Source organism: Pieris brassicae, chromosome 3 (assembly GCF_905147105.1).
Source record: "Pieris brassicae chromosome 3, ilPieBrab1.1, whole genome shotgun sequence".
NCBI lineage: Eukaryota > Metazoa > Arthropoda > Insecta > Lepidoptera > Pieridae > Pieris > Pieris brassicae.
Window position 1 is genome coordinate 3,320,669 of NC_059667.1, and position 27,796 is coordinate 3,348,464.

The 27,796-nt window shown below is 32.2% G+C and overlaps 1 protein-coding gene across 1 annotated transcript; it reads left to right on the top strand.

Annotated features, from left to right (window-relative positions):
• LOC123706617 (retinaldehyde-binding protein 1) lies at nt 1–27,168 on the top strand. Its single transcript, XM_045655877.1, has 6 exons — nt 1–136; nt 1,841–2,079; nt 13,069–13,225; nt 15,818–15,960; nt 24,538–24,699; nt 25,218–27,168. Exons 2-6 carry the CDS (start codon nt 1,852–1,854, stop codon nt 25,401–25,403), a joined length of 876 nt encoding a protein of 291 aa, XP_045511833.1. The 5' UTR covers nt 1–136; nt 1,841–1,851; the 3' UTR covers nt 25,404–27,168.
• Nucleotides 27,169–27,796: the final 628 nt, after the last annotated feature.

A 27,796-nucleotide genomic window follows, 5' to 3' on the forward strand; every position in this document is an offset into this window, starting at 1 on the left:
GGGTGTCAGGGGCAAGGCGTTATCATAATCTATAAAAGTGCGACGGGTACTGCGCGCGCGCACATTCACTCATACGCGCGCGCTCGGTCCGCATTGTTCGCGTTTCGCGTGTTTTTAGTTCTACACGTGATTGACGGTATGTAAACATTGTGTTGTGTATATTAAAATCAAGTTTATATTTATGTGCAATTTATAATATGCGGAAGGGTGTATAAATTAATACAACTAAATGTTAAATAAACAACAGCTATAGTATGTCGAATAATTTAAAAAAAAACACATACTACGCGGTTAGGTTTGAAGTGATTGTTATGAAATCTCATTTCTTTATTCTTATCAAGTTGACGACAATATTTTCAAAAATAATCCTCGCCATAAGCTTATCTATATAATTGATTGGAATTAATTTTGATTGCGCAAGAGTATCTAGGTAAAATTTATATTCGCGCGTTGTTTATTTGGCACAATGTAACAACTTCACGCGTGTAAAGTTGACTGAACACAAATTATTTCATTGTGACATCATTTTGGTCGAGATTTTTGAGCCGTACAACCTACTTACTTTTAACTGTTTGATTATGAAACTTTAACTACTAATTTTAAGGTAGTCTGTCTAAACTAGATTTATGGCTGAACTGACTTCGAGAAATTTGTTTACAGAGTATAATAGAACCTCTAAAAGCAGTACCTAAAGTACAAACGTGATAGTTATCTCTATATGTAGTTTAAAAATGGGCTGATAAATTTAGTAATTATATTATCCTAATTAGGATTGAAGATTTAGAACAAGTATATTATTCTTCTTATAATTATGAAAAAAAATTAATTACCAATACATCAACATAATTTAGTTGTTTTTTAGGGACTCACCAACTTTATCCAATCAAGATATATTTATATCATATTAAATCTCTAAATGATTAATATAAATAAATAGTAAAAGATTTTATTAAAATAATATAACTGTTTTTTTAATATTAAGGAAGAGGGTACGGACGTGAACTTTTGGTATATATTAAGCAAATTATCGTCTACAATACATATGTATATACATTAATTCATATTACGTTCTGTTGTTATTTTTTATAACAAATAAATAGCGTGAAGCATAAAAAAATCATAAATTATATATGCACTAGTGAAGGCTAAATAACTTCTTAATTTGACAACACATGCAGTAATTTGATATATTTATTTATCGATATTTTTTATAATAATAATAATAATTTATTTGCAATAATTTGTTATCAAAATATTATGATAGTAAAATTTACACTTTGCATATTCCGCCACATATAATGGCGTGCAAATTTGTCTTTCATAATTAAAATGTAGAATTTTACATAGCAGTTACATATGACTTGATTATATTATATTACTACCTAAATTAATTGACTTGACTAGTGTTAGTTGTATGACATCAAGTTGAAATTAATATTATTATCTATTCACGTAAAAAGGTAACAATAAAAGAGCGTTCCAATTCTTAAAAGGCCGGCACGCGAGCCCTATGGCATTGAGAGTGTCCATCATTGTATCACTCAACATCAGATGAGTATTGAGCCTCCTGCCAGTTTGCGAGCTGTTCTATAAAAACACAGTTAAAGTTAGCAGTCAGTGTATAACAGTAAAATAAGTGCGCACATTATGAATTAAGTGTTTATAAATTTAATAAATATTGTAGATAGGTCTTAGATTGATAAAAAAACATTTATATGAGTATAAAGTTTTCATATTTTATTTTTAGTTTAGCGAGAACATAATAAAACTTCTAAAAGCAGAAAAGCAGGTAGCTGATGCAAGGTATACGTTCCAAATTATAAAAACAATTATATTCCAGGTGTTTCCATAATGACGTCCAATGACTTCCGTCTGGAACGGAACGTAGAACTATCGGAAGAGACCAAAGCCATCGCTGAAGAAGAGTTAAGAGAGACCCCAGAAAGAGTAAAAGAGGCTTTGGAAAGACTGAGAGAGTTGTTGAAAGAGAACAAAGACTTATACTTCGGTGATGATGATGAAATCCTTACCATATTCCTGCGTCCCTGCAAGTGGTATCCAGAGAGCGCAATAGCCCTTGTAAGTACTTTTTTCATATCAGTTAATTGCAGGCCCCGCTATACAGTATCACTTCTATAACTCGAACATCAAGGGATATCTAAAAAAACGATTTATAGACGGACTTATGGAGGATGTTGATTCGACTTGCAAAGGCTTGCATTCTTACTAAATTGTAATTAACATTGTCGGCAAATTGAAAATTTACCGCGTTTCAATTGTGACAAACCTAACAACCTTTCTGTAATTGAACTAAAGATGCAGTTCACAAATGGCAGCCAAAATAAACCAGGCATTTTTGTTGTTCGTTGTACAATTCTTGATCAACTACAGTTAACGTGCTATAGAATTAACATTGATAGATAGATGTATTCAGTTGTGGGCTGATAAATTTAAAAAAAACATTGTAAACTGCCTATCCGCATTGGAAATTGGAAGTATATTTTTATTTTTTGTAATATTTATGTTTACCATAATTATCATATATCGCATAGATCGCTTGTAAGACTGTAGATAAAGCATTATATATGATGTGGTAACTGTAATATATCCCTTATATTTTATACTATAGAACTTCAAACATAATCATTATTGCAAATAATTTAATTACTATAATATTACGATATTGTGATAATTACGCGGTCAATGAGGACAAAATAAGGTCAAAAAGATAGAAGACATTCTTATTATTCAATATGGATTTGTGTCATGATGGTATTGCTAGGCAACTAAAGTTATCAAAACAGTCCAGTTTTATAGCTAATGTTATTACGAATAAGTTTGGAGTTTCTCTTTTATATAAAATAATTAATATAAAACATAATGCTGTTAATTAACTAATTTTGTTTTTTGTACATATTTGTTTTCAAAAATAAATTTTGGTATCAAATTTGATTATATTATAAAAATTGTATCTTTTTACAAAAACAATATAATTGGGAATTTTGAGTATTTACATCAAATAACCTTGAGTTATGACAACTTTATTTATAAAAAAATTAGGATTACAATGATTTAGTTTATTTCTCTCTTTATTATACAAAATAATATAATGTAATCAGAATATGTTACACTAGAAAACCGCTGTGGTTTGTATTAATCTAACCATAGCAGTCTTGTTTAGGAGCGCCACAATTGCATATAAAAGTAGTTTTTTAATTTACTGTTTATGTTGGTTAGCGTTAGGCTATCTAATATCTGATTGTTATAGAGTGACAGCATATAGGTCTTTATTTTTTAAGAAAACGTCTTAACGTCTCAACAAAAGTAGAACCTATAACACGTATGTTACGTTCAATATATTAAATAAATTACATATATAACATCGACCGTGTTAGTGGCTAATAGAGAATTACAAGGTTCTGTGTTCGATTAGGCGAATCGGGGCTAGGCACTGGCTTACTTGATTAATACACTTGTATAAACTTAAAAGTCATGGGATAAAGTGCAGATATACGCAAAATAATAATTGAGTTCTCTATTTATTAGAAAGCTTAGCCACTTTCATGAATATTATAGGGTATGAGAGAAACTAAACCGGATATATTATAATGTCCGGCGACTTGCATATCATTCGTCAATGTGTAATCTACGTAATATCAAATTAAAAAAATTACTGATATTTATTGACATTGGATGTGTTTATATATTAGAGTCTAGAGATTTGTGTTTTCAATGAGACACAGGCGCTACAATTTCTTTAGGTCTGGACCTCAGATTTTTTAATCTGTTTCACGATCATTTGTCAATCTAATAGACGAGTCGACGTCGACTTTTTGAGTCTAAGGCAAGCCGGTTTCCTCTGGATGTTTATTTTCCTTCATCGTTTGAGCGTATGTTGAGTTGCGCGCATAGAAAGAAAGTCCATTGCATAGGCACGGAACCTACGGCCTCAAGGTTGTGAGTAGCACGCTGAAGTCACTAGGCCGTCAATGCACTAGGGACACACTTTTGCTGTCAATGAATCCTAAAAAATTCTCGCCGGGTAGCTAACCCAAGGTTTCTGGGTTCATTATGCATGAACCAATTGCTTTCTAAGTTGCTTATATATCTTTTGTGTTTTCGACCCACGCTATTATACTGTAAAGATAACTTTACTGTATAATAAATAGTCATAACACAATATATTTAAACCACTTTTTCATGTTTCATAATTTCACGCAAAAAAAGAATATTTACTTAATAGTAATGAAGAATATAAATATTCGAACATTATATATTCAAAAAGTATTCGTTCGTTTCGTATAACAAAATGTGATTGCATAATTATCTTGAATGATTCAGTACTGGGGTAATGTCAAAGGGCAATGCATATCAGCGTTTATCGCCCTACGTGACACAAATAAACTCCGCTTCCTCTATTAGATATTTTATTAATGTGATTAGAGGTTTTCATTCCGATACATATTACTTCGTTGCACTTAGAGTTTCATCAAATTGATAACTGCTGAAGTTGATTTAATATGCCTTTCTTCATGGTGTCGTAGCTTGGTTAAATTTGGTTTAATTCATAAAATGTTTTATTAAGAAAGTCGCTAGAGCGGTATTCAGTTTGTCTGTCCCATGTAACTCGTACATCTAACATTTGTATAGACAGTATTTACATTTGAATGATGTTTTTATTCTTGATAGTTTCTTAATCGAGCAGTGTTGGCCTAGTGGCTTCAGCGTGCGACTCTCATCCCTGAGGTCGTAGGTTCGATCCCCGGCTGTGCACCAAAGGATTTTCTTACTATGTGCGCATTTAATATTAGCTCGAACGGTGAAGGAAAACATCTTGAGAAAACCGGCTTGCCTTAGACCCAAAAGTTTGAGGGTGTGTGTCAGGAACAGAAGGCTGATCACCTACTTGCCTATTCATTTCACAAACGATCATGAAACAGATACAGAAATCTGAGGCCCAGACCTAAAAAAGGTTGTAGCGCCATTGATTATTATAGTTTCTTAATAGTAATTAAGTTTGTCTTGCAACTTTACTGGCAACTTCGAACACAGAACGAATGTAACGTTTTGTATTCAATTTTGCTGCATTTAGAATGTTAGTATTATGACTTAATTTTGGCGTTACAATTTTTATATTGCATTAAATATATTGATTCTTTATAATAAAATCAGGCACCAATGTATACCTTTTAAGTCCGTCAACGTAAGACATGTTGTCAAAATTGCTTTCAAACAAAAACACTACCAACGATTTACTTGTTTCGATTTCGTGTCTGTCCAGTTTGGAGGTTAATAACCTCACGGTTATCAAGGTCTCATTTAAGAATAACTAAAAAAAAAAACAAAAGCCCTTATACTTTCACCGAAGTGGTAATCTCTACGTTTATATACTGTGCACGCCTTGCTTAATACAGACATACAGTTCTCTACATACTCGTTAACTGTGTAATCAATTAATAACATATTCTTATTATTTGTATCTTTAATAAAATAATATAAGCATAGAAAATATTATACAAATAAAGCTTGATAAAATTTTATCGTTTATTTATAATTAACGAATGTAAATTATTATAAGCGCATATAAATGCTCCTAGATAAAAAAAAACGCCCTTTGTCGGTAGTTCTCTTTTCTTTAAGATTGGAAGCTTTGCGTTAGCATTTACCATATATTATGTTCAGAGAAGTTGTTCGGTTTGATACCTACAGCTGAATTATCATCGCATGCAAGCATACCAGGTACCATATTACTTCGACGTCCGTCGTTCCACAACAGAGGCAACAGCTTAAGGCACTTTTTGCCGCGCACCACCACTATGTGGAACCAGCTCACTGAATTATTTGCTAACCAAATATGACTTACGGTCTTTCGTGAAAAGAGCGTACCAGTTCTTATAAGACATCCCACTTGCACTTTTTAGTGTGCACGGCGATAACACTTTACATCTTCACATTAATATTTCTTTCTGCTTAACAAAAATTACTAGTTTTTATTTTATATATACCGATTAAATTTTTTTTAAATATTTTGTGTACTATTTATGTTTACCAAAATTGTCATAAGTGTACATATTTTAGATAAGATAGTTTGTAACATATACCGTAGATATAGTATTATGTATGATGTGGTAAACTTCAATAAATAAACATCAGGTGGGCGTGGCCTCCTGTCCGTCCCTTGTTCTATATAAAAAAAGAATACGTACTTGTTAAATAACGACAAAAAAAACAATCGTCTTAATTCTTTATGGTAAAGTGCGGTCCATGGATTAAGCTAAGATTCTATAGGTAAATCTCAAAACATACTCAAAATATACACTAAAACAGTGTTGGTATTTGGTGGTAAAGAAGTATGTGTAGTGTTATGCATGAACGACTCCCACTATTACTCGAACAGAAGAGTTATGTAAGCTTATAACCGTGTCAAGTAGATAGCGCGACGGTTTTAAATAATCGTGAGCGTCATTTGTTTTTATCCTAATATGATAACTGTGTCGCGACATATACCCTTTGTATCTATGCTAAATACAGTGTTAGGTAGTAGGTTCGTTCCCCGGCTGTGCACCAATGGACTTTCTTTCTATGTGCACATTCAACATACGCTCAAACGGTGAAGGAAAATATCGTGAGGAACCGTCTTAGACACGGCACAGAGATCTGAGGCCCAGACATAATTTTTTTGTTGTCTATGCTTAATAAATACTTACAGTTCATTCAACTAAAAGCTCCCTCGCCTGGTATTCTGTAGTTGCTCAACCAAGCCTTTAGGCTTGCTAACCAGTCGAATTCGCATGAGGTTACGTATTTAGTTAGATTTCGAAAAATACTTACTTAATACTTTGCATAATTATAGAAAGTGCAAAAATATGGAAGTGACTTTGATAAATTTCGTTGGTTTTACATTAAAAACATTTTACGTTATTAACTTAATTTTATAAGTGAGAGAGATCAGTAAGAAACTAGATTTAATAATTAAGAAATATAATTCGTAAATTGAAAACAGTTCATACACTACATGTGTTTTTCATGTCATCTTATATATAACAAACAAATTTCTGATTAAATAATATTATATTCAATTTCTAAGCCCCAAACATCTTGTCATACTAAAAAGTTTCATACAAGTCCAAGCCATTCCTTACAAAAGCGACTTGAACGGTTTTTATTACTAGCGTATACTAGTATTATCAATTGCAATAATCGTTAAAACTCGCTATTAGAGAAAACATATTCAAGGCTCTGCAATTAGGGTAAATGCTACGAATGGTAAACGCGTTATGTTAATTAATATTAGTTTCATAATCGAAAGGAATAGTAAAAACAAAACAAAAAACCGAAAACAGTTTAAGGAATTTGATTATTTTTCCAGCGTTTTGAATCTGTATCTAATGACGACTGGAGAGAAGTCATTCCGAGTTACATGAGTTGTATACACCCATGTCATTAGTTAGCACAGTCTCTGAATAACCTCGATCAGTGCTTACTGCAAACCAGTAGGCTTACTCCGTAACTTAAATCGTACTCGATTACAACATTGAATTTTCGTACCACGTAACAACATCGACTTTTCGCTATGACGCTGTAATTATTGGAATTTAACTATACAATACCCATACCAATTATAGACTTAACCTTTTGAAATCAGTGTCTGTATGACAGAGCAGACCGAAATTTGGATATTAAAGTGACTTCCATATATGAAATATTATTTCCTTAAATTATAATAACTAAAATATATTATTAAAAGGAATCCCTTTAGGCAAGGTTCCGAAGATACTGCCAGCCAGTTTATTAAATGTTGTAACAAACGCTACTACGGCTGAACATCTTTCAGGCCGTTAGTTAAACGGCTAGGCTGTTAATTGAACGGCTAATTAAGCTAGCTACGACATATATATACAATTCATTAGTATTTCAAGAATCACATCGCGGAACTCGTTAAAAACAAAAACACATTACAACAGTTGACAAGAGCTCATGATTAGTTGAGCTAATATTGAAACATTATCAGTGTTTATCGGACCGATAATGACCGAGGTTTGCGATAACCCTTACAGTATCCTGTTTGGACAAAGGAAATTGAGAGATTCGATGATATTTTTTACTCTCGACCGTTATCGTAATATAAAATTTGTATAATAGTGTCAGGAGCTTGGCCACGTGACCTTACCACATCGATTGGTTTAACGCCTGTCGTAAAGTATGTTAAGTTTGTTCGTTTAACGATAATTTGGTATATTACGTGAGAAAAGAGAATAGCAAAAAATATTAACTTTGTACGGATATAACTCAGTTATTAGGTTTAAGACTGTAATTTACAGCAGTCCGTTGTATTGTAATGCGAATTTTTTATATTAAAATATGCAATCAGGTTATCTGCCGTCTGTGCTTTCATCTATCTCAGTGCAAATTCGTCAATCAAACACGCGAACGTCTTAGTATGACTTTTATAGAATGATAAGAAACTCAATCTTTACAGAACAATTTAAATATCGAACAACAACATCACATCAAATCGACAAAAAATAATTGTGTATTTGTTAGCTGTGTCAAGGTATAATATGTTTTAACCTCTACAATTAGCACTTATAAGTTTATTTGCCAGCATATATTGCAACATAACATAGATTAATGGCTGTATTTTATACACGTTGTAAAACATGATTGGAATACGTGTCTACCGGACTAATTTTGACTACGTAATTCCTCACCGACAAGGTTTAGTGGTTAACACATATTTGGAGCTCCTGGGTTCGCCTCGCAGACGGAACACGTGCTCATCGTTTATACAGCTAGTCCTAAATGACCAACGGAACATCCTAGAAATATACGTGACACTGAATTTATACAATTTAGATAAATTCTATCCTACACTAAATATATTATAGCTAAAAGGAAATGATGAAAATCAGGAACTCTTCGCAGAGAATGTGATGAGGATAAATCTTTCGAAATCATACAATGATACAACCGCATGCAAATATATTTTAAAAGCAAATACTCCTTTGTTTTTATTTATCTCGATAAAACGTAAACAAAGATTATAGATATGTTTATTGTTCTAGTGTTTGAACTTGTACAAGAAAATATTTAAAATTATGTTTTGTTCGTAACTTTGCACATATCGACTTTAATGAAATTTAATATTTACAAAGATATTATATTACCTAAGTAAGTTTAATATCACATAGTTTTCCAAAATTGCGAGCAAAATACCGTCGACGTCTGGTGTGTGGTGGACGTTTTAGGTCTGGTCATCAAATTCTATCTCTTATGTGCCTGACACACGCCGTCGAATTTTTTTAGGGTCTTTGCAATTCCTCGCCATGTTCCTCACCGTAGGAAGGCATGTTCAACTAACGTGTGTATGCGCACAGTAAGCACATCCATTCGTGCACAACCGAGGTCCGAACCTTCATCCTCAGGAATGGGAGGCGTATGCTAAAGCTACTAGGCCATAACTGTTTTCAATATTACTGTTTTTAAATATTCAAATACATTTTCTGCGAATAACTGATATGCTCAGTCATTTAATGTTAAAACAGACTTGAATTAAAATATTGTTTAAAAAAAAGCGTTTTATTTGTTTTCCACAGATCAGTATTAAACTATCGACATGAAGGTTTTACTTATCTCAAAAGTAGTTTGGCGTTCTAGATATAAGCGACCTGTAATTATATTTAATAGAGGTTGTGTAAGCCCAGTTGAGGAGTACGTGTTGACTTCTTGCAATCAGTCGGTGATTGTTTGAGCAATAGCTAACACAATTAAGCCAGTCTTTTTGATACAATACTCTTTATTATGTAGTACTGTCCATTGTATTGCGTTGTCGTTAAGCAAAATGCTTGACCTAACGTGTTATTCAATGCGATAAGATTCGGGTCGACTTCAAAAATGTTTTACGATAATAAACATATTTACTGTTATTTTGCAGTAGAAAAACAATTATTTCCAACACCCAAATATACAGTATTTACAATATTCTTAACCTATAGGAATAATAATATTACAGTCAAAGCCGTTTACAATAATATCGTTTATAACAACACACTGGTTATATTGAGCAAAATCAAAGGTCCTGGCGGGTAAAAGTATTAGGTACTAATGACAACTTCATCGGCTGTTACGACTATCGGCTTTTACGACCAAAGATGAGTAGTTCCTTCGATGTCGTTGTAACAGATTTTGATTTATATATTAAAACAAATTTAAAAAGTTGGTCCCTCTGGCGGTGTACCTATAACGCTGGCAGCATTTTCTCGCTGTATTGTGATCTTCAATCGTTAAGCGCCATATCTTCTAGCAGCAACGATCTATTAGGTGCCAACTAAAACTTTTCAGTAGTACATGTGCCATTTAAACTCACGGCTCAAGGTCTCTTCTCCAAAGGTAAAAAAAACCAAAGTTGAAAGAAAGACTCTTACGACGTGTCAAACAACAAACGTGTCCAAACAAAACAATTATGTCATTCGAATATTATTTTTTATAAACATTATATCGAATTCACTGCAATTATAACATTTGGGGAGTATCTTTGTATAAAACAATGAAATGAACATCTACCTTGTTTTGAAGATCAATCGGGATAAATTTGTCATTGACGCCTAGATCAAACTACATAGTAAATCATAAATATACAGCAGCAAACCTAAATACTAGCATAGTACTCACATATTAACAAGTATTTCTGTTTTTATGTTAAAATAATGATTTTGAAATGCACAACCAAAAAAGAATCAAAACTGTTTATTGTCTGAAATTTTACATAAAATACCTGAGTTGAGACAGCCCCCATAAGTAGTCAGAGACACTTGTGTTGGCGTTGGGGGGTTCTATAATGCTATACTTATTTTAATTTCGAATTGAAAATTATAAATTACAAGCATGAATTGCGCACCGTTTCAAACTAATCATTAACCTTGTAAACAAATACGTGATGTTCGTCTGATTAAAACTGAAACAGTACCTTATTGAAACAATTGTGATAAACCAAATACTTTGTTGCATGTACGTATAGCTAGTAATTTTATATTGTACATGCATCCATTGCCGCTACAACTCCGTATGATTCTCGGCTATATTGTATACTACATAGGCTAAACGGTTGTTAGATCTATACTATATAATAGGTAGGTTTATATTAGATACCATTATTAACAATCGAATTTTGTCGCCTAATCTAACTGCTTCGTCTGACTGAAAGGAATGTCTTTTTTAGTACATTGTAATAGTTAATCATTCAATCCACTGGTTACTCGAGATAGCGTTTTTTCAATAATCATAAAGTAATGATCACTGGGGCTGGGTTTTATTTAGCTAAATGGACGCTGTCCCAGTCGTGTCCCATACGGGTTACGAGGCTTCTAACAAAATTAGTTTTTGACATTTATGTTTTGTCTATGACGTTCTTTAATTAATTATACGTACATTTCAAAGGACGCGACTCATTTTTATTCTGTAACAATGAAATCAATATAAAGTTACGATTGTTTTTTTTATTATGAAACTAACAAGGAAATGAGGGGCATAATGTTTTGCAAATGAATGTAAACTGAAGATTATTATGATAACAAGATTGAATTGCGAGTGTACAATAACATATGTCGTTATTTAAGAGACTGATGGCCGATCTCGTACTATATATCATCTAAAAGTACCTTAAGTTGTTTTCAGTTCGTTTAACGTTTTGACAGTCTCTTTCTATCAAATCGTAAATACAATTTGTGAGTACCGCAATACAGCGAGGAAATGCTGCCAGTTAAGGTATACTGCCACACGGACCAAACTTTTTAAATTTGATTTAATTTTCCTTTTATTATTGTTATTATTACTATGTAGGTTAAGATTTGTAAATATTGTATATTTGATTGTTTTTTTATATACGATCCAAATATTTGAGAGAAAGAGATAAAATATTGCTTGAAAAGTGTGCAACTAACTGATTAAATTTTATTAATACTCGTGAGTAAGTTTGGTCGTAATAACATTTGGTCGTATTTTGTACATGAAACAGTTTCGGCGCTTTCTATACTGCAATTTCTATTCTCATACATAAAATCTATAAGATATTAATAATACAGTATCAATGTTAAAAAATAATAAATTCGTAATGTATAGGACGCGTCAATATTAAATATAAATATAATAATCTCGTACATATAACTTCATAGAAATTTCAGTACAGCTCTGGAACCCAGATGATTAAATGCACAATTTTAGTAAATTATATCTAGTTACGACAGTAACCGGTGGATATAACAAGGTATAATTTTGATAAAGATCGTGTTTGTTAACATGAATTTGATACTTAAGATAAAAATGTTGCAATTTCCTGTTATATTAGCAAATATAAAGTAATACAGTATTGGCCTAGTGGCTTCAGCGTGCGACACTTATCCTTGAGATCGTAGGTTTGTTCCCCGGCTGTGCACCAGTGGACTATCTTTCTATGCGCATTTAACATTAGCTCGAACGGTGAAGGAAAATATCGTGCAGAAACCGGCTTGGCTTAGTCCTTAGACCTATAAAGTCGAAAGCGTGCGTCAGGCACTGAAGGCTGATCACCTACTTGCCTATTAGTTTAACAAATGATCATGAAACAGATACAGAAATCTGAGGCACAGACTTAAAAGGTTGTAGCTCCATTGATTGATTTATTTATTTTTTAAAGTCATACTTTATTATATGAAGTTCTATTACAAAATTAGCTACTACTAGAGATATAATATTTCTAAACGCTAAAGTAAAGCGAACTAGCCAATTGTATAATCCGAAACCGAAAACTTGTGCTTCCTAAGGAAAGATATTAAAAAAAAGTATACTCCTTCTATGGCCGATTCGTGATCACTGTTGGGCCTCTATTTTATATTAAACAAATACTAAGTTATGTGAACAAAATTTTGTAGCTTATGAAAAAACTAGTAGCGCTTCAGCCTTTTAGCTCTGGGGCTCAGATTCCTGTATCTGCTTCTTCATACGTAAATTTACAATCATAAGTTCTTAATTTGAGTCTATCTATCTAAAAGGATGTTTAAGGCATTTTGTAAAGTTACTTTTTTCTTGTTTTAGATGCGGCGTGTAGCTGAATTTAGAAAAGAAAATGCCTCTCTACTGGACGGGTTACTACCTGAACACGAAATTCAATCTTTCTTAGAACACAAAGTTGTGAACGTGCTGAAGGGACGTGACCACAAAGGAAGGAGAGTTCTAGTCGTCAATGTTGGTGGTAAGTTAATTAATTATCATCCTTGTAATAATTGTAATAATAATAATTGTTTAGGCTCTATGTTAATTGCATCGGTTTCTTTCGATCACATCAATTTCCATAGACAAGAAGATGATTCGCCTTCTGTGCGTGAAACTGTCACCGTAACAGTACCTAAGCGTACATTTAGTAGAAAGATTCTTAGAAAGATTTGTTTTACAAAATAATATTATATAATCTTAATATGTTACGTTAGAAAACTATTGTGGTTTGTATTAATGTAACCATAGCAGTCTTGTTTAGGAGGGCGACAAATGCATATATTTTATTGGAACAAAGTTGAGATTCAAACACTGCAGACATACAATAATTACCTAATATTTAATTACTTAATTATCACACACTAAAAATGACGTAGGGTAAAACGCTTTATCAATAAAATGTTATAAAGTAGATCTTCATACTGATTAGCCACTGCGGCTACCGATGACTGGTTATGTAAGAGATATAGTGCACAAGTGTGTGTGCATTCTCTATTCCCCTTTGATGGGTGTCCGACAAGACCTCTGTCGAAAGGTCAGGCGCAAATTCCACAATCTATCTAAGGCAGGGACGCCAACTAACTTCGCGGTTTGAATTTCTTAGTAAAATCGAAAAGCCGTGTCACGAACACCATGATTCGTCAACCAGTTTTACATACTCTTTACTATATATATATATGTGCCATTAGACTACTACATTACAGAACATAGGCGATGTTTACATCCAAAATATTACGGTGTTAAGCGAAATATTTTTTTACTTATTAGAATTTTCATGAAATATATTCTCTCAACTAAAGCATCAAACCAAAATCTAATTTAAATTTACTCTTACTGTAATATAATTTCAGTTTTCAAAATATCAAATTAAAATGATGACGTTTACTAACAAAACCAGAGATAAAGTAGAATTCCATCGTACAATTGAATCGACTGAGCGTTCGACAACTCAGCGTTTAACGAAATAGAATAAATGGAGCGTGTGTAAGAGGGGCAGGCTAGTTATATATTAGTGATGTTACAAATAGCCAATAGTTCTTTGAAATACAACGTTTAAAACCGGCCGTTATATATGAGCACCAATTACCTAGTTTTATTTCGTCAATTTGTATACAAGTATACATCAAAGCAGCTTATCCGGCGCACAACCACTATGTGGCTAGGCACCCACCCACTGAAGTTTTCCCACCAATTCTACTTAAGGTTCTTCAAGAAGAGAACGTACCAATTCTTTAAAAGTCGGCAAATTGTTTAAAAGACTCGCCGTCTTGCATTGAGATTGTGTATGAGCGTCAGTATCACTTAACATCAGATGCGCTTATTATATATTATGATGAGATTAACTGCCCCGGATCTCTGTTACTCTCTACTCTTACTCTGTACTCTCTTACAATAGCGATCAAGTCGTTATGTGTTATCGGGATTTCAAGGTTTCGACGTTGGCGCACCGGATATTGAGAGAACTACATGAGTATTGTAAACAAAAATGTCGGTATTGGAAGTTACGGAGTTGCGCTGCTAGTTACAACATATAAAGAATTATCAACGCTATCAACTAATAATGATCTTTGTACATAATGACTGTTAAGTGTCAATAAATTTTATGGCTTTAATGCACCACCATAAAATTGTATTTCCCATTGTTCTATAATTATTACATACTTAGCAACTATAACTTAGGAAAATATTTACAAAGTTAGTTATGTTTATAATTATTGCTTTTTACAAAACATAGTTTATTTTGCATACTATTAAACTAGCAATTAAGACATTTAAATAACGTATTAGCTGACGCATTTTTAACGCACGCACGTTAAAAAGTTAGGTATAATTTACCTTTTATAGTATGCCAGCATTATTTAAAAAAATGTGTGCGTGTTAGTATACACACGTATGAAGTGAAACTTCTTAAAGACTTTATATTTCGAAAAATGATTGACTATATGCAACTTTACAGAGATTAGTTAAATAAAGTTAAATATGATTAAGTTTAACATAAGGCTTTTATCATTATAGACATGAATAAAAATAATACAATTATTTCATTTTACCTTATTGCTACTAAGATTATTACAGAATTTCATTAATGAATAATATATTTTTGTTAATGGCTTCGAAACAACCTTGGTAGGGACACGAAAAAGATGGCGCGAAAAATGTAATGCCGATAAAGAAGTTTCACGTCAAAAATATATTTAGTTTAAGCACAAGGTGTAACCATTATAATAATCCAGTGGCGCTACAACCCTCAAGAATCTTGACTTCAGATTACATCAGTTTCTTCCAATATTTTTATTTTATAAACAAGTACTGATCAATTGTCTTACACATGTTGATTTCTGGGTTTGAGACATGCCAGTTTCTTTATGATCCTTCACCGTAGGACTAATTATGCACATTAAAAGGGAATTCCATTGGACCATCACGGCTCCATGCTAAGGTTCGCTAATGCAACATATATTTTAATATGCATCATATAAACAAACGACGATAGTATAATTGATTAATTTATATTATATATGTACTCTGGGACTCATAAAAAATAGTTTTTGAAGTTACCAATATTTTTTAGGCTCCTGGGACCCGAAGAAGGTGACGGCGGACCAGCTCTTCAGGCTTTTTTACTTAATCCATGAAGCCGCTATGTTGGAGCCAGAGTCTCAAGTTCGAGGCACCGTCGTCATCATGGACTTCCACAATATGGGCTGGCCTCAAGTATGTACTTTAAGATGTAGATGCTAAAGTTTATTTATTTTTTTATTTCCAAAACACAAATATACAGAATTAAAATATTCTTAACCATAGTAATGATAATAATAATAATTAATTTATAACTAAAAAATTAAAAAAAACGGCTAAGTAAGGGATTGCTTAAGGCTCTATCCCAGCACGAATTGCTGTGTCTCGGGGTGGACACAGTTGAGAGTGTTCCAACACTGAGGCGCGACGGCCCGTAATAGCAATTAGTTATGTTAGACATTAAATTAATGTAATTTTATTATATTATTTTCTGAAATGGATTACTTGGCTTTCGATAAAATATATCGTGTAAATTTCAAAGTCATGTTCGATATACATTTTCATCATAAAATGTATTCATAGTGTCAAAGATTGGCTATGTGTGGATTTTTTTTCTATGGAGCGAAGTTATTTAAATCGTGTATCGATCTCTCAAAATGGATACATAAACTACTCAACTCCATCATATAATTTTTCCATTCGCCATACTTCAAGAAATGATGACAAAAAATTGAAAGAACCAATGTACTTTTTTGGAATTCGGCGACCGGATAGGTCCGTAATTTTCAAATCCGGATAGATATCTTATATACATGAGTTTTTCATATATAGAAAATTCCTTTAGACTTTCATGTCATTGTGTAAACACTTGCTAAGACTTGGTACTTGGTTTAAGTATTTGATGGTGAATAATGTTATTTGAAGAAATTAAGAAAGCCTTTTGCCACTAAATATATAATATATATATACTGACTTATAAATGTATATTTATTAATGGATTTGTATTAAATCATTGATGTCTCTTTTCAATCTAAACACAATGAATTAGTTTTCACAATAATAATAATTTCTATTTCGAACAAAGGCACATAAGTCATTTAAATATAGCTACAAGCACTAAATGAAAACTAGAAAAACAAAAGTTAATGAATACATGAACTAAATATTGCGTTTAAGTTGAACGAACGAAGAAATTACACAACATTCTTTAAATTCATTCAATGGCCTTACAACCTTTTTGGTCTGGGCCTCAGATTCTGTATCTGTTTCATGATCATTTGTTAATCTAATAGGCAAGTAGGTGATCAGCCTCCTGTGCCCGACACACGCAGTCAACTTTTTGGGTGTAAGGCAAGACGGTTTCCTCACGATGTTTTCCTTCACCGTTCGAGCGAATGTTAAATGCGCACATAGACAGAAAGTCTATTGGTGCACAGCCGGGGTTCGAACCTACGACCTCAGAAATGAGAGTCGCACGCTACTAGGCCAACACTGCTCACTGCTGCTGATACTTTCAATTCATTAATCTTATTTTTAAAAGTGATTTATTGTCCTCATTTTAACATGTTTGATGTTTTAGAAAAAAAAGTTTAACTGCGATATAAACAGTTATATTTTATAAGATTTCTTGCTAGTTGTATGTAGGCTTAGCGTTATTTTGTTATGAATACAATCTTGTTATTACACTGTAGGTGACGTTGCTAAACGTGATGCGCAGAATATTAAATAAAGTATAAAATTAACATAATTTGTTTGTTCTGAGTTTCAATTTATTTAAAAAATAATCATACATTTTTGTTTATAATAAAAAAAAGTATGGCGTATATCGTGCGTCTGGTCGAGCGTTTGAACCCCGGCTATACAATGGGTTACTATGTGGTCAGTATAGCGAAGAAAAATATCCTTATGAAGAGGAAAGATCTTGTTGAAGTTGTGATTACGCTGTGTTAAAAAGAGATAAAGAATGAAAACTAAAATGACAAGACCGTGTGAAATGATATTACATTAAATTTTTAATGCCTTTTTTTCATATTAAAAATAATTAAAGAGTGACTTTTCTTTCATTTATTTTTATATATATATATATACATCTTGTATCATATTAAAATGTACAATATTAATTGTATACATCATCAGAGAGATATGTATTTATTAAAAGAAGTCAATAAACTCTTAATTATAAGAAAGTCATTCCATTGCTTAAAGTTTGCCAATACACACTTGTCATATAATTTCAAACTTTATTACAATGTGTTAACGTCCAAATCAATTAGAACAATTGTTTGCGTTGCACATGTATTTAGCAATGCAGTATATTTTGACGGAGCTGATGAAATCTGAACACGGCACCTTCGGAGATAATCTCTCGCTTTTGAATCCCTACTGCTGGAATAAATGACTACGTTTGGTTGAAACATCAAATAAATATTGAAGTACGTTAAGGTCTAGATCAGAGTTCTGCAACCTTTTCTGTACCATGCCCACCTTCTACAATTCATATGCCCCCTTATGCATCATACATAATTTTTAATATTAACAAAAATTGTTTACATAAGAAACTTAAATGACAGGATTTAGAGAGAAATTACTAGGAAATTGTTAACGTAACACAATAAGTAAATTTTCAAAACAAAAATACTATAAAAATACTGAAAAACAGAAATTCTAATTCCAAATAATATTAATAAATTTTCTAATAGCCCCTAATAATTAAATTGTCCCCTATGAGGCGTGAGCCGCACGTTGGAAAACACTGCTCTGGATAGAGGTTATATTTCTTATAGACTTGTCACGCTTCCGTACGATTCTAAATAAGCCGAAATTATCTGAGTACCTTTTATGAGTTTTTATCATTCTAGCCATTAATTAATCTATTACAATGATATACACGCCTGCTACATAATAAATGTTATCTGACGTGTCTACTGCTTTTGGCATAGCGTTATGTGAAGACGTTTTAATCAATGTACTAAATATAGACGATACACGTGTTGTCTGGTCATTAGCGATTGTATATTGTTTCAGTAAATTCTATTGTATAGGTAAAACATTGAGTATACAATGTCGTTCTTGTAAGTAATCGTTTGTTTAGGTAAATAACCTTTTTAGAGTCTATTTACTATATTTAGCTGTGACTATGTGGTACTGTACTCGAAACTCACCTATAGCTTTTCATATGTGAAAATTACTTTACTCTGAAACAATAGTGACGGAACCAACGGACCAGTGAATCGATAAAATGTGTCGCGTACAGAAGATTGTTCCCTTAAAAAAAACAAATCATGAAAAAAGCTACTCTATCTGAGGTTGAGACCAACTCTCAGATTCAGACATAGAACCGTACAGACTTATTTATTTATTGACACTTCGTTGCATGTACATAAATATAATACAATTGACATAATTAAATAAAAGGGATGGCAACTGGCCCTTATCGCTTTCGAGCGATCTCTTCCGGGCAACCACTGCGAGAATAAAAAAATAGATAATGTAAACACAAGTACAAAAATACATAAAACATATTTATTTAGACAAAACTAATGGAACAAAACAAAGCAAGTAAAAATTAGGTAAACCGAGAACAGGACAATAATAAAAAACGACACATGAAAAAGAAAAAGTGCACATGAATCACGATAATGTCAGACCAATTAGTATGAAAGTTGGGGATACGATATTGACAGGTAATTATTGTACAGTAGATATTTAAAGGAAGAAAGAGAATCAGATAAGCAAATAGGGTGAGATTTAGAACCGAAACTTATCGCGGAGTCCTGTATGTCATAATCCAGTACATTTTGGACGCACCATAGTCATCAGCGCTGAGTTTTTTTTTATAAAATAGGGGGCAAACGGGCAGGAGGCTCACCTGATGTTAAGTGATACCGCCGCCCATGGACACTCTCAATGCCAGAGGGCTCGCGAGTGCGTTGCCGGCCTTTTAAGAATTTGTACGCTCTTTTCTTGATGGATCCTAAGTCGAATTGGTTCGGAAATACTTCAGTGGGCAGCTGGTTCCACATAGCGGTGGTGCGCGGCAAAAATTGCCTTGAAAAACGCTCAGTCGTGGAACGGCGGACGTCGAGGTGATACGGGTGGAATTTTGTATTCTGACGTCGATGCCTCGACGTCCGATGATGAAACTCAGCTGCAGGTATTAATCCGAACAACTACTCTGAACACTCTCCATGGTAAATGCGGTAGAAGATGCAGAGTGACCCCACATCTCTACGCAACGCCAAAGGATCGAGCCGCTCGGAGAGGGATTGATTGGAGGGGTTGAGTCTTAGCGTTATTCCTTCTTGTGTAGTTCCTTTATTATACCTTAAACTTTTACGTTAATAGACAGTAAATACAATAGATAAGATCGTCTAATTAATTATACGAAAACATATAAATCATTTTTTGAAAACCTTTTCTTAAAAAATACACGTTTCATATAAAAATATCAGCTTGTTATAAATTGGATTTAGTGATTATTAAGCAATTTAGTATCTAGTTTCAAAATATCATATTATGAGATCTTTGCAATTAATCACTGTAACTGTGTCTTAGTTACGTAATATATGGCATTATATAACTTTCGAATATAACTGTATGTTTTATTTATACCAGTTAAACGAAATGCGTTTGCGTCAAAAGTAATATAAAAAAAATCTATTTCCTTGAGTTTATATAATTTATTATTTTGTTATTAACGCGTTAAAAGTAAATTTAAAATATAATATAATACGGAGGCAGAAAAAAATATAGATGTTTTAAGTCAAGCATAAATAATTTTGATCGTTAAAACTAATAATATTTATTGTTTTTTTAAATCTAAAGTATTCGGGGACCATATTACTTTATACGTAAAATGTTATTCGATTGTACAACTAGAAAATATGCATCTAAACGCTAAATGAAGTCACATGTTCTTTTCGTATTTGTTTCTTAATGAACTTACTTCACGTTAAAGCAAAGTTACAAATTGTTACAATAATGAGTGGACTATGTATACGTGATTTGAAACAAAATGATTCCATTTAAGTTATATGGACAACGTGACTTGTGACTTGAGATGAAAATTTATGGATATTTCGAAATGAGATCTTTTGACCCATTTACGTGAAATGAAGTAGGCTTTTGAAGTTACTTGTGGTATTTTTAAGAATTGGTACTAAGGATTAGTTGGTTTACTTAGCCTAGAAATTCTGGAAAACTATTCTTGCTTCGAGTTAAAAGGAATATATATCATTAACCAAGGTTATGGGAACTCAATTCCATGAAACGTTTGCTCAGGTTTTTAGTTGGACAGAATACCAATGCAGGTTAAGGAAAAATTGTGAACTCACCTTGTACTTTGTCATGACATCTTGTTATTAACTCGTCTTGTTGAAATTTCATTAGTTCGTTACAATTATAAATACCTGACTCTATAACGATACGTAATGATTTTTCGTCTTAGACATTGCCACTGGACTCTGGCATTGTAGCAATTGTGCTTTTTATAAAAACAATATAAATTTAATTTCATGAATTCTACAAAGTTTATTAGTTAGGTGATTTTATTTCTATAAATAAATACTTGTGAAAATTTCCTGAAGTATTTCCGAAGCAATTCAACTTAAAGTTTTTAAAGAAAAGAGCGTACCAATTCGTAAAAGGCTGGCCACGCATTTGCGAGCCCTCTGGCTCTGATTGTCCTTGTGTATCACTTAACATCAGGTTAGCCTTTTGCCTCTTTGAGGGTGTTATAAAAACATAGCATTTTACGTAAATCGTGCGTCTTATCAGCTAAAAATACCTATATTCTGACGCTCATTCTTTATCGGTGAATCAATAATTGTCTCTAATCAATTCTTATAACTTCGATAAATCAAGGTTCCTTTATCTTAAATCCTGTTTATGAATATGAGGCAATAATTAATAATAAGCACCAATAAACGTTGAGAAATAACGCTAGAGCTTAGCTTTAGCTATAGATTGCTTTATATTGTTAGTGTATGAAAAATAAACGACTTCTTGAATGCCTCCATCAGGTCTATACATAGATATAGGTACAGTCTAGAGATATACCTAATAACTCTTGTCTTTTGTTATATATAAGTTAAAAAAATATCTCTGGAACTATTGGTCTCGACCTCAGTTTATCTGTTGCTCGATATTTTTTTAATATAACAAGGGGCAAACGGGCACTAATCTCACCTGATGGTAAGGGATACAGCCGCTCATGAACACTCAATGCCAGAGGGTTCGCGAGTGGCCGGATTAAGAATTGGTAGGCTTTTTACTTGAGATTAGTATCTGATATTTTCCTTGGCTTCTTGCGCCGGTTTTCTCACGATGTTTTCTTTCACCATACGAGCGAGTCTTAAATGATGAAATCAGGTCCATGAGCATTCATATACATAAATTACATAGTCAAATTATTAGCACACAAGAACAGCATTTTATATGAAATATTTAACGATATTGAAACCGTTGTTGATGATAAAATCTTCAATTTGGTTTAAATATTGCTATATAAATAGTGTTTCATTGCTGAATTTCATACGGCAACCTTTGTTTTCCACGTACCTACAATAATTATTGTACTTTACACATGCATTGTCAAAAGCGTGACTCACAAAGCAACGTAGATTTTTAAGGATGTCTTTGTCAAGGATGACGAACTGTGGGTAATATTTTTTTATTGTGTATAAAGGAATAAAATTAAACTCTTTGTTAATTATACGCTCCTTTACGGATACTTCACAATGTACAAGTATCGTATCGAAGTATTTCAAAGGAAAATGACAATTTCAATAAGACCGGAAGGAAAAATCATAATTTAAATCATCTCACGTCCGAGGCTGCCTTTCTGTATTCTTCACGTGTCGTCTTAGATTTAACATTTCAATGCAGCCAAAGGAATCAATATATTTATAAAAAATTAAGCACTGATATTTATCTACAGGTATAAGACACATTCATAAGTTATCTTTTAAGCCTTTTATGTAATGAGTAATTAAAAAAAGCATGTATGTATACTAGTGTACAAACGTAAGAAGTGAACTTCCTTATAACTTTATTTTTCGAAAAATGATCTACTATATGCAACTTTACAGAAATTGGTTAAATGAAGTTAAATTAGATAAAGTTTAACAAAAGGTTTTTATTATCATAGACATGAATACAAATAATACAATTATTTCACTTTACCTTATTAAGATTATTACAGAATTTCATTAATTGTAATATAATTATTACTATCATTGCTATCGTTATTATATATTTTTGTTATTAATGGCTTCGAATCTCTTCGAATCAACCGTGGTAGGGACAAGAAAAAGATGTGACGGTTTTTCCAAAGCCGTTAAAGAAGATTCACATTAAAAAGATTGTATTTATTTTTCAAAATAAGTTTGCTTGATAACGATGTCGAGTGTCTATAGGTATACAATTTTGATGAAAAAGACGTCATTTTTCATGACGATGATAATTTCTCATGAACTTTGCCGTATTACGGGTTGTTACAGGTTTAATGCCCAATAGTAATTCTTAGAAGTCGTACCAACATATTTGATGATGTGTGAAAGTCGCTGAACTATTAAAATAAATTTTAACGTTATTTTTCACTTACACTTAACTTGAATTCTTATCTAAACGAAAACATTTAAGACTCAACAAACAACCTTGTTTTAAACATGTCTAAAATCATAGATAAATATTGTTTTCAAACATCCGTTCATTGTAAGGAAGTGGGTTTTCCTTGCAAAAGTAAGGATAGCGATAAGCACGTTCGTTCACTTAAATTACAACCAGAAGATTAACTTAGAGAAAAATTGAATACTTTGTCAAAAACGATTAGTTAAAAGGTTATTTACTTTCATATATTTTTAGTTTTAAGTCAGAATTGTAGATAAATCGATGTAGGTTGCATTTTTTACATACTTTTTGAAATACATCTTTATGAATGCGATTTATTTTTCTTTTTCTCGTATATTCGTTGTTGTTAGTGTCATCCAGTTGATAATAATTTATAACTATTAAATTTTTGATTTCAATCTCCATTATAATTTATAGTTTTAATACGAACTTAGAGAAACAGTCAAAACTCAAATATTTTTCGTTCCTGTATTAATGCAGACAGCATTTCCTCACTGTATATCGCAATACAAAAAATAATAATTTATTAAAAAAAAAGTATTATTTAAAAAACAATACTTTTAATTATATATCGTGTCCGGTTGTTATCTGAAATGGCATGCAATAGTTATGTGGGTGATAAAGTTTATCAGCCAAGCATTGAAAATGTATTCAAAACATATTGTCATTGCATCAACCTTCGATGGAAATTTACAAAATTTCCCTGACATATACTGCACTCATAGTGGTCCATTATCTAATATCGGATTAATAATTATAAATATGTCTAAGTCTTAAGTACGAAGTTCAATGAACAGTGTATAGCTCGCTTACTATATTGAAAAGCTTATCTACTATGTTCGCTAGTCAGGATAAACTGCCAGAAAGTTAGGCATACCTTGAGTGATTGTTCAATAATATCTACATAACAAAGGGTAAAATCCAGACTTTTCTAAGTACGTCAAATGTGTGCGTTTGACATATGGAAATTGTTATTGGCGCTAAGTTACTTGGAATCTTACTTAGAGTAAGATTAGTAGGTAGGGGGTCATAGAAAGTGTAAAGGTATCTCTTCGAAGATAATCTTTATAGAGTGTTTTCACGCGCAATTTGGTCTGGAAAACTTTTATTTGTTCTAATAAATTATTATCGTTTGATTTCCAGACATGGGGACTTACACCAAGCTTCTCAAAACGTCTCCTGACTTTCATTCAGGATGCGATGCCTTTGAGGTTGAAGGAAGTCCACTTTGTCAAGGAACCAATGCTTTTTAGTGCCGTATGGAAGATGTTCAAACCCTTCATCAGAGAAAAACTAAAGAGTAGGGTGAGTGAGATAATATAGATAATTTATATTCACACATGGTTCAAAGAAGATGGTTTCAGCCCCAATTTGTCTTTATTTCATTGGTTTTGGTTGTTTTATTGATAATATGCTGGCAAGTTATAATTTAGCTATTTTTACAATGTTCTGTGTCTTAAATAAAATATTTGCCTTATTTATTCTAAAGCATAAACAGTAAAAGATATCACAAGTATAGATAAAACATATTTTTCCAATCACAGCTAATGTGTTTTAGCGCCACCTGTTTTTCATTGTTAGAATATGAAATTGCTAGTCCTCCAGCGTATTGTAGTTTGTTGTCGTTATGTGATTATTTGTAAATACAAACAGATGGCGGTAGCTACGTAGCCAAAATACGTAGAAAACGAAAAAAATGAATAATTTGTATCTTTCATAAAAATTGCAATGACTTTTTCTATACCGATTAGGTTTTTATAAGAAAGATTGAGAATAGTCTACTAACATTATTTACTATATTTTTACGTATGGCGTATTTTCAGATATATTTTCACGGCTCAAAGATGTCTTCGCTCCACAAGCATATGGAACCATCTCACTTACCAGCCGATTATGGTGGCGATCTGCCAGCTATCAACTACTCTGGGGCTGAATGGTACCCGGTCATCAACGAAATATTACCGCATATACATAACTGGAACTCCTATGGTTTTGCTAAGGACTCCTAAATTATAAATAGCTCTACTAACCAAGACCTGGATTAAAAACGTGTAAAATTATCTAAATAATCTACAATCTAAGCCAATTAATTTCAGCGCCATCTAGTGGCGCTTTTTAAAACAATTAGATCTTTAATTTGTTTCTTTAATATTTATAAATAAATTTTTAATTCACTGTTATACTTTAATAAAAGTTGTTTTTATTAAGAATTTTGTGTTCGACTCACGTTTCTATTTCCATTTTGAATACTGTCTTGGTTAGTAGTATTGCCATACATAGGGGATATTCATGTAGTTAGACGAGTGTTGGTTATAAAATTATTTATAGGATACTCTTTTTAATTTCTCAGTACTTATGGAGATAGTACGATTCTAGTAGTTTTCTAAAATCATTAATATATAATGAAGCATTTGTAGTTTAGAGGATATAGTTATGTGATTTATTTGTACCTAATTTTATTAAATGACCAATAGATAAGACTAAACAGGCAGCGATATGTATTCGTAAAAGACAATAAAATTATGTACAAATTATATTCGTTAAAGTGAATTCCATACATTTTTATAATTGTGATTTTTGGACCAATATTCGTAATATCGTGATTGTTGAAGACTGGATAACAAATGAATTATTGTGCCTTTATTATTTTTAAGATGTGATATGAAATTATTGTTAAATAAGTGTTTTCGAGCGAATTTCATGACATGATACATTATACTAATACTGTAAGCCGCTAGATAATAGCGGTATTACTGCATGACCCTAGACAAATGTTTTTGCTTCAAGTGTGTTTCGCCATTGGATTTTCTATGGTCATCTGAAAACTTATCCATACAATATGTTTTTATGATTTTGGGTTATACCTATGGTAAAACATTTCTTGGGTCACCATCAGCTCAGACTGTGAGTCTAAAACACAAATCACGGAAAGAAAAAGTACAAAAACCTTATCGTGTTATCAAAAATTAAATCTAGTTAATTATTCATTAAAGTCATACGAGTATGCCATTTGCATTTTAATATACACATTGAAAGTATCCTTAGGCCTTAGACAAAATCACTGTTCGACAGGCGTGACCCAATACCGCCAAACGAATTTCTATGGAAATGGTCACATGGTTCAATGGGATTTTGTTGAAAGTCGTTAAGTAGTATTTGGTGCTCCAATGTATGCTATCCGCAATTTAATTATTTCCATTTAATAAAAATGTTTCATCGTCGTTACTAATTGTTGGTTTTTGTATCTTTTATAAGCGTTATATAAAAAAAAAAACATATAAAGTAAAAATGTGACCAAAGTTATTCATATAAAGATTTGTTATGTTTATACGAAATAGATAATGAATTAGCAATGCAAAGTCTGTTAGCACCCCTGATAAATCTAAAAATCTGTTTTAGCCTACAGCTGTATATAAAATGTCAATAACCCAGCATAAAAAGATTATATCCTCTATTAAGTGTCCTCTTTCAATCACTAGACGAATCTTGTATGACTGGATATTTCGTAGGCGTGATTCGCTATTTAATTTGTATGCAACTGTTCACAAGCATTAGTTGTCTGGAGCGTTTGCCTTGTAACATTTTGTCTTTATCTAGCATTATTAACAGACTAAAGACAGCTCTTTTATCTGTGGCACAGGGTGCATCGCTGATTACATTATCTAAGTATTTTATTTGAATGGTTAGCACTAAGATCGAAGATATACCTGAGTTGCTCAACGTAGATTGTTATAGCATACCATATGATTTTTTAAATATATGACGATAAATTTATAGGTTTTTCTTTTTACCTTACTATCTTAAGTAACATAATGAAGTTTATGTACAACATAATAATTTAAAAAAAATGTGTGCGTATACTAGTGTACACACGTAAGAAGTGAAACGTCTTTATGACCTTATTTTTCGAAAAATGATATACTAAGATTTTTACAGAATTTCATTAATGGTAATAGAATTATTAGTATCGTTATTATATAATTTTGTTATTACTGGCTTCGAATCTCTCCGAACCAACCGTCGTAGCGACAAGAAAAACGGAATAATGTGATGCGTAACCGAAAAATGTGACGGTAAATTTTTTTACAACGCTGTATAGAACTTTCACATCAAAAAGTTACTTTCGTAAACTTTAAGTTCGGTTTTACCTACGTAAGTGTCTCAAAACACAGGCCGTAAATAAAAGTTTAGTTTGCAAATCTTGTAGACCTTAAAAGATTGTAGTAAGTTTCTCATCTCTGTCGATTTTTTCATCACACTTTCTAAAAACAAAATTTTCCAAAATATCTCTGATAGTAGGCCCCCCTGTCCCAGCAGAGTTTTGTACAGCACATTTATTTCTATGCAGAAATATAATATAATTGACATAATTAAATGAAATGGAGGGCAACTGGCGGCCTTG

What these genes read in the sequence shown, in the direction of transcription:
- LOC123706617 (XM_045655877.1), top strand. Translation starts at nt 1,852, where the DNA reads ATGACGTCCAATGACTTCCGTCTGGAACGGAACGTAGAACTATCGGAA. An exon ending in CAGAGAGCGCAATAGCCCTT is followed by an intron (nt 2,080 to 13,068) that starts GTAAGTACTTTT and finishes TTCTTGTTTTAG; the next exon opens with ATGCGGCGTGTAGCTGAATT. An exon ending in TCTAGTCGTCAATGTTGGTG is followed by an intron (nt 13,226 to 15,817) that starts GTAAGTTAATTA and finishes AATATTTTTTAG; the next exon opens with GCTCCTGGGACCCGAAGAAG.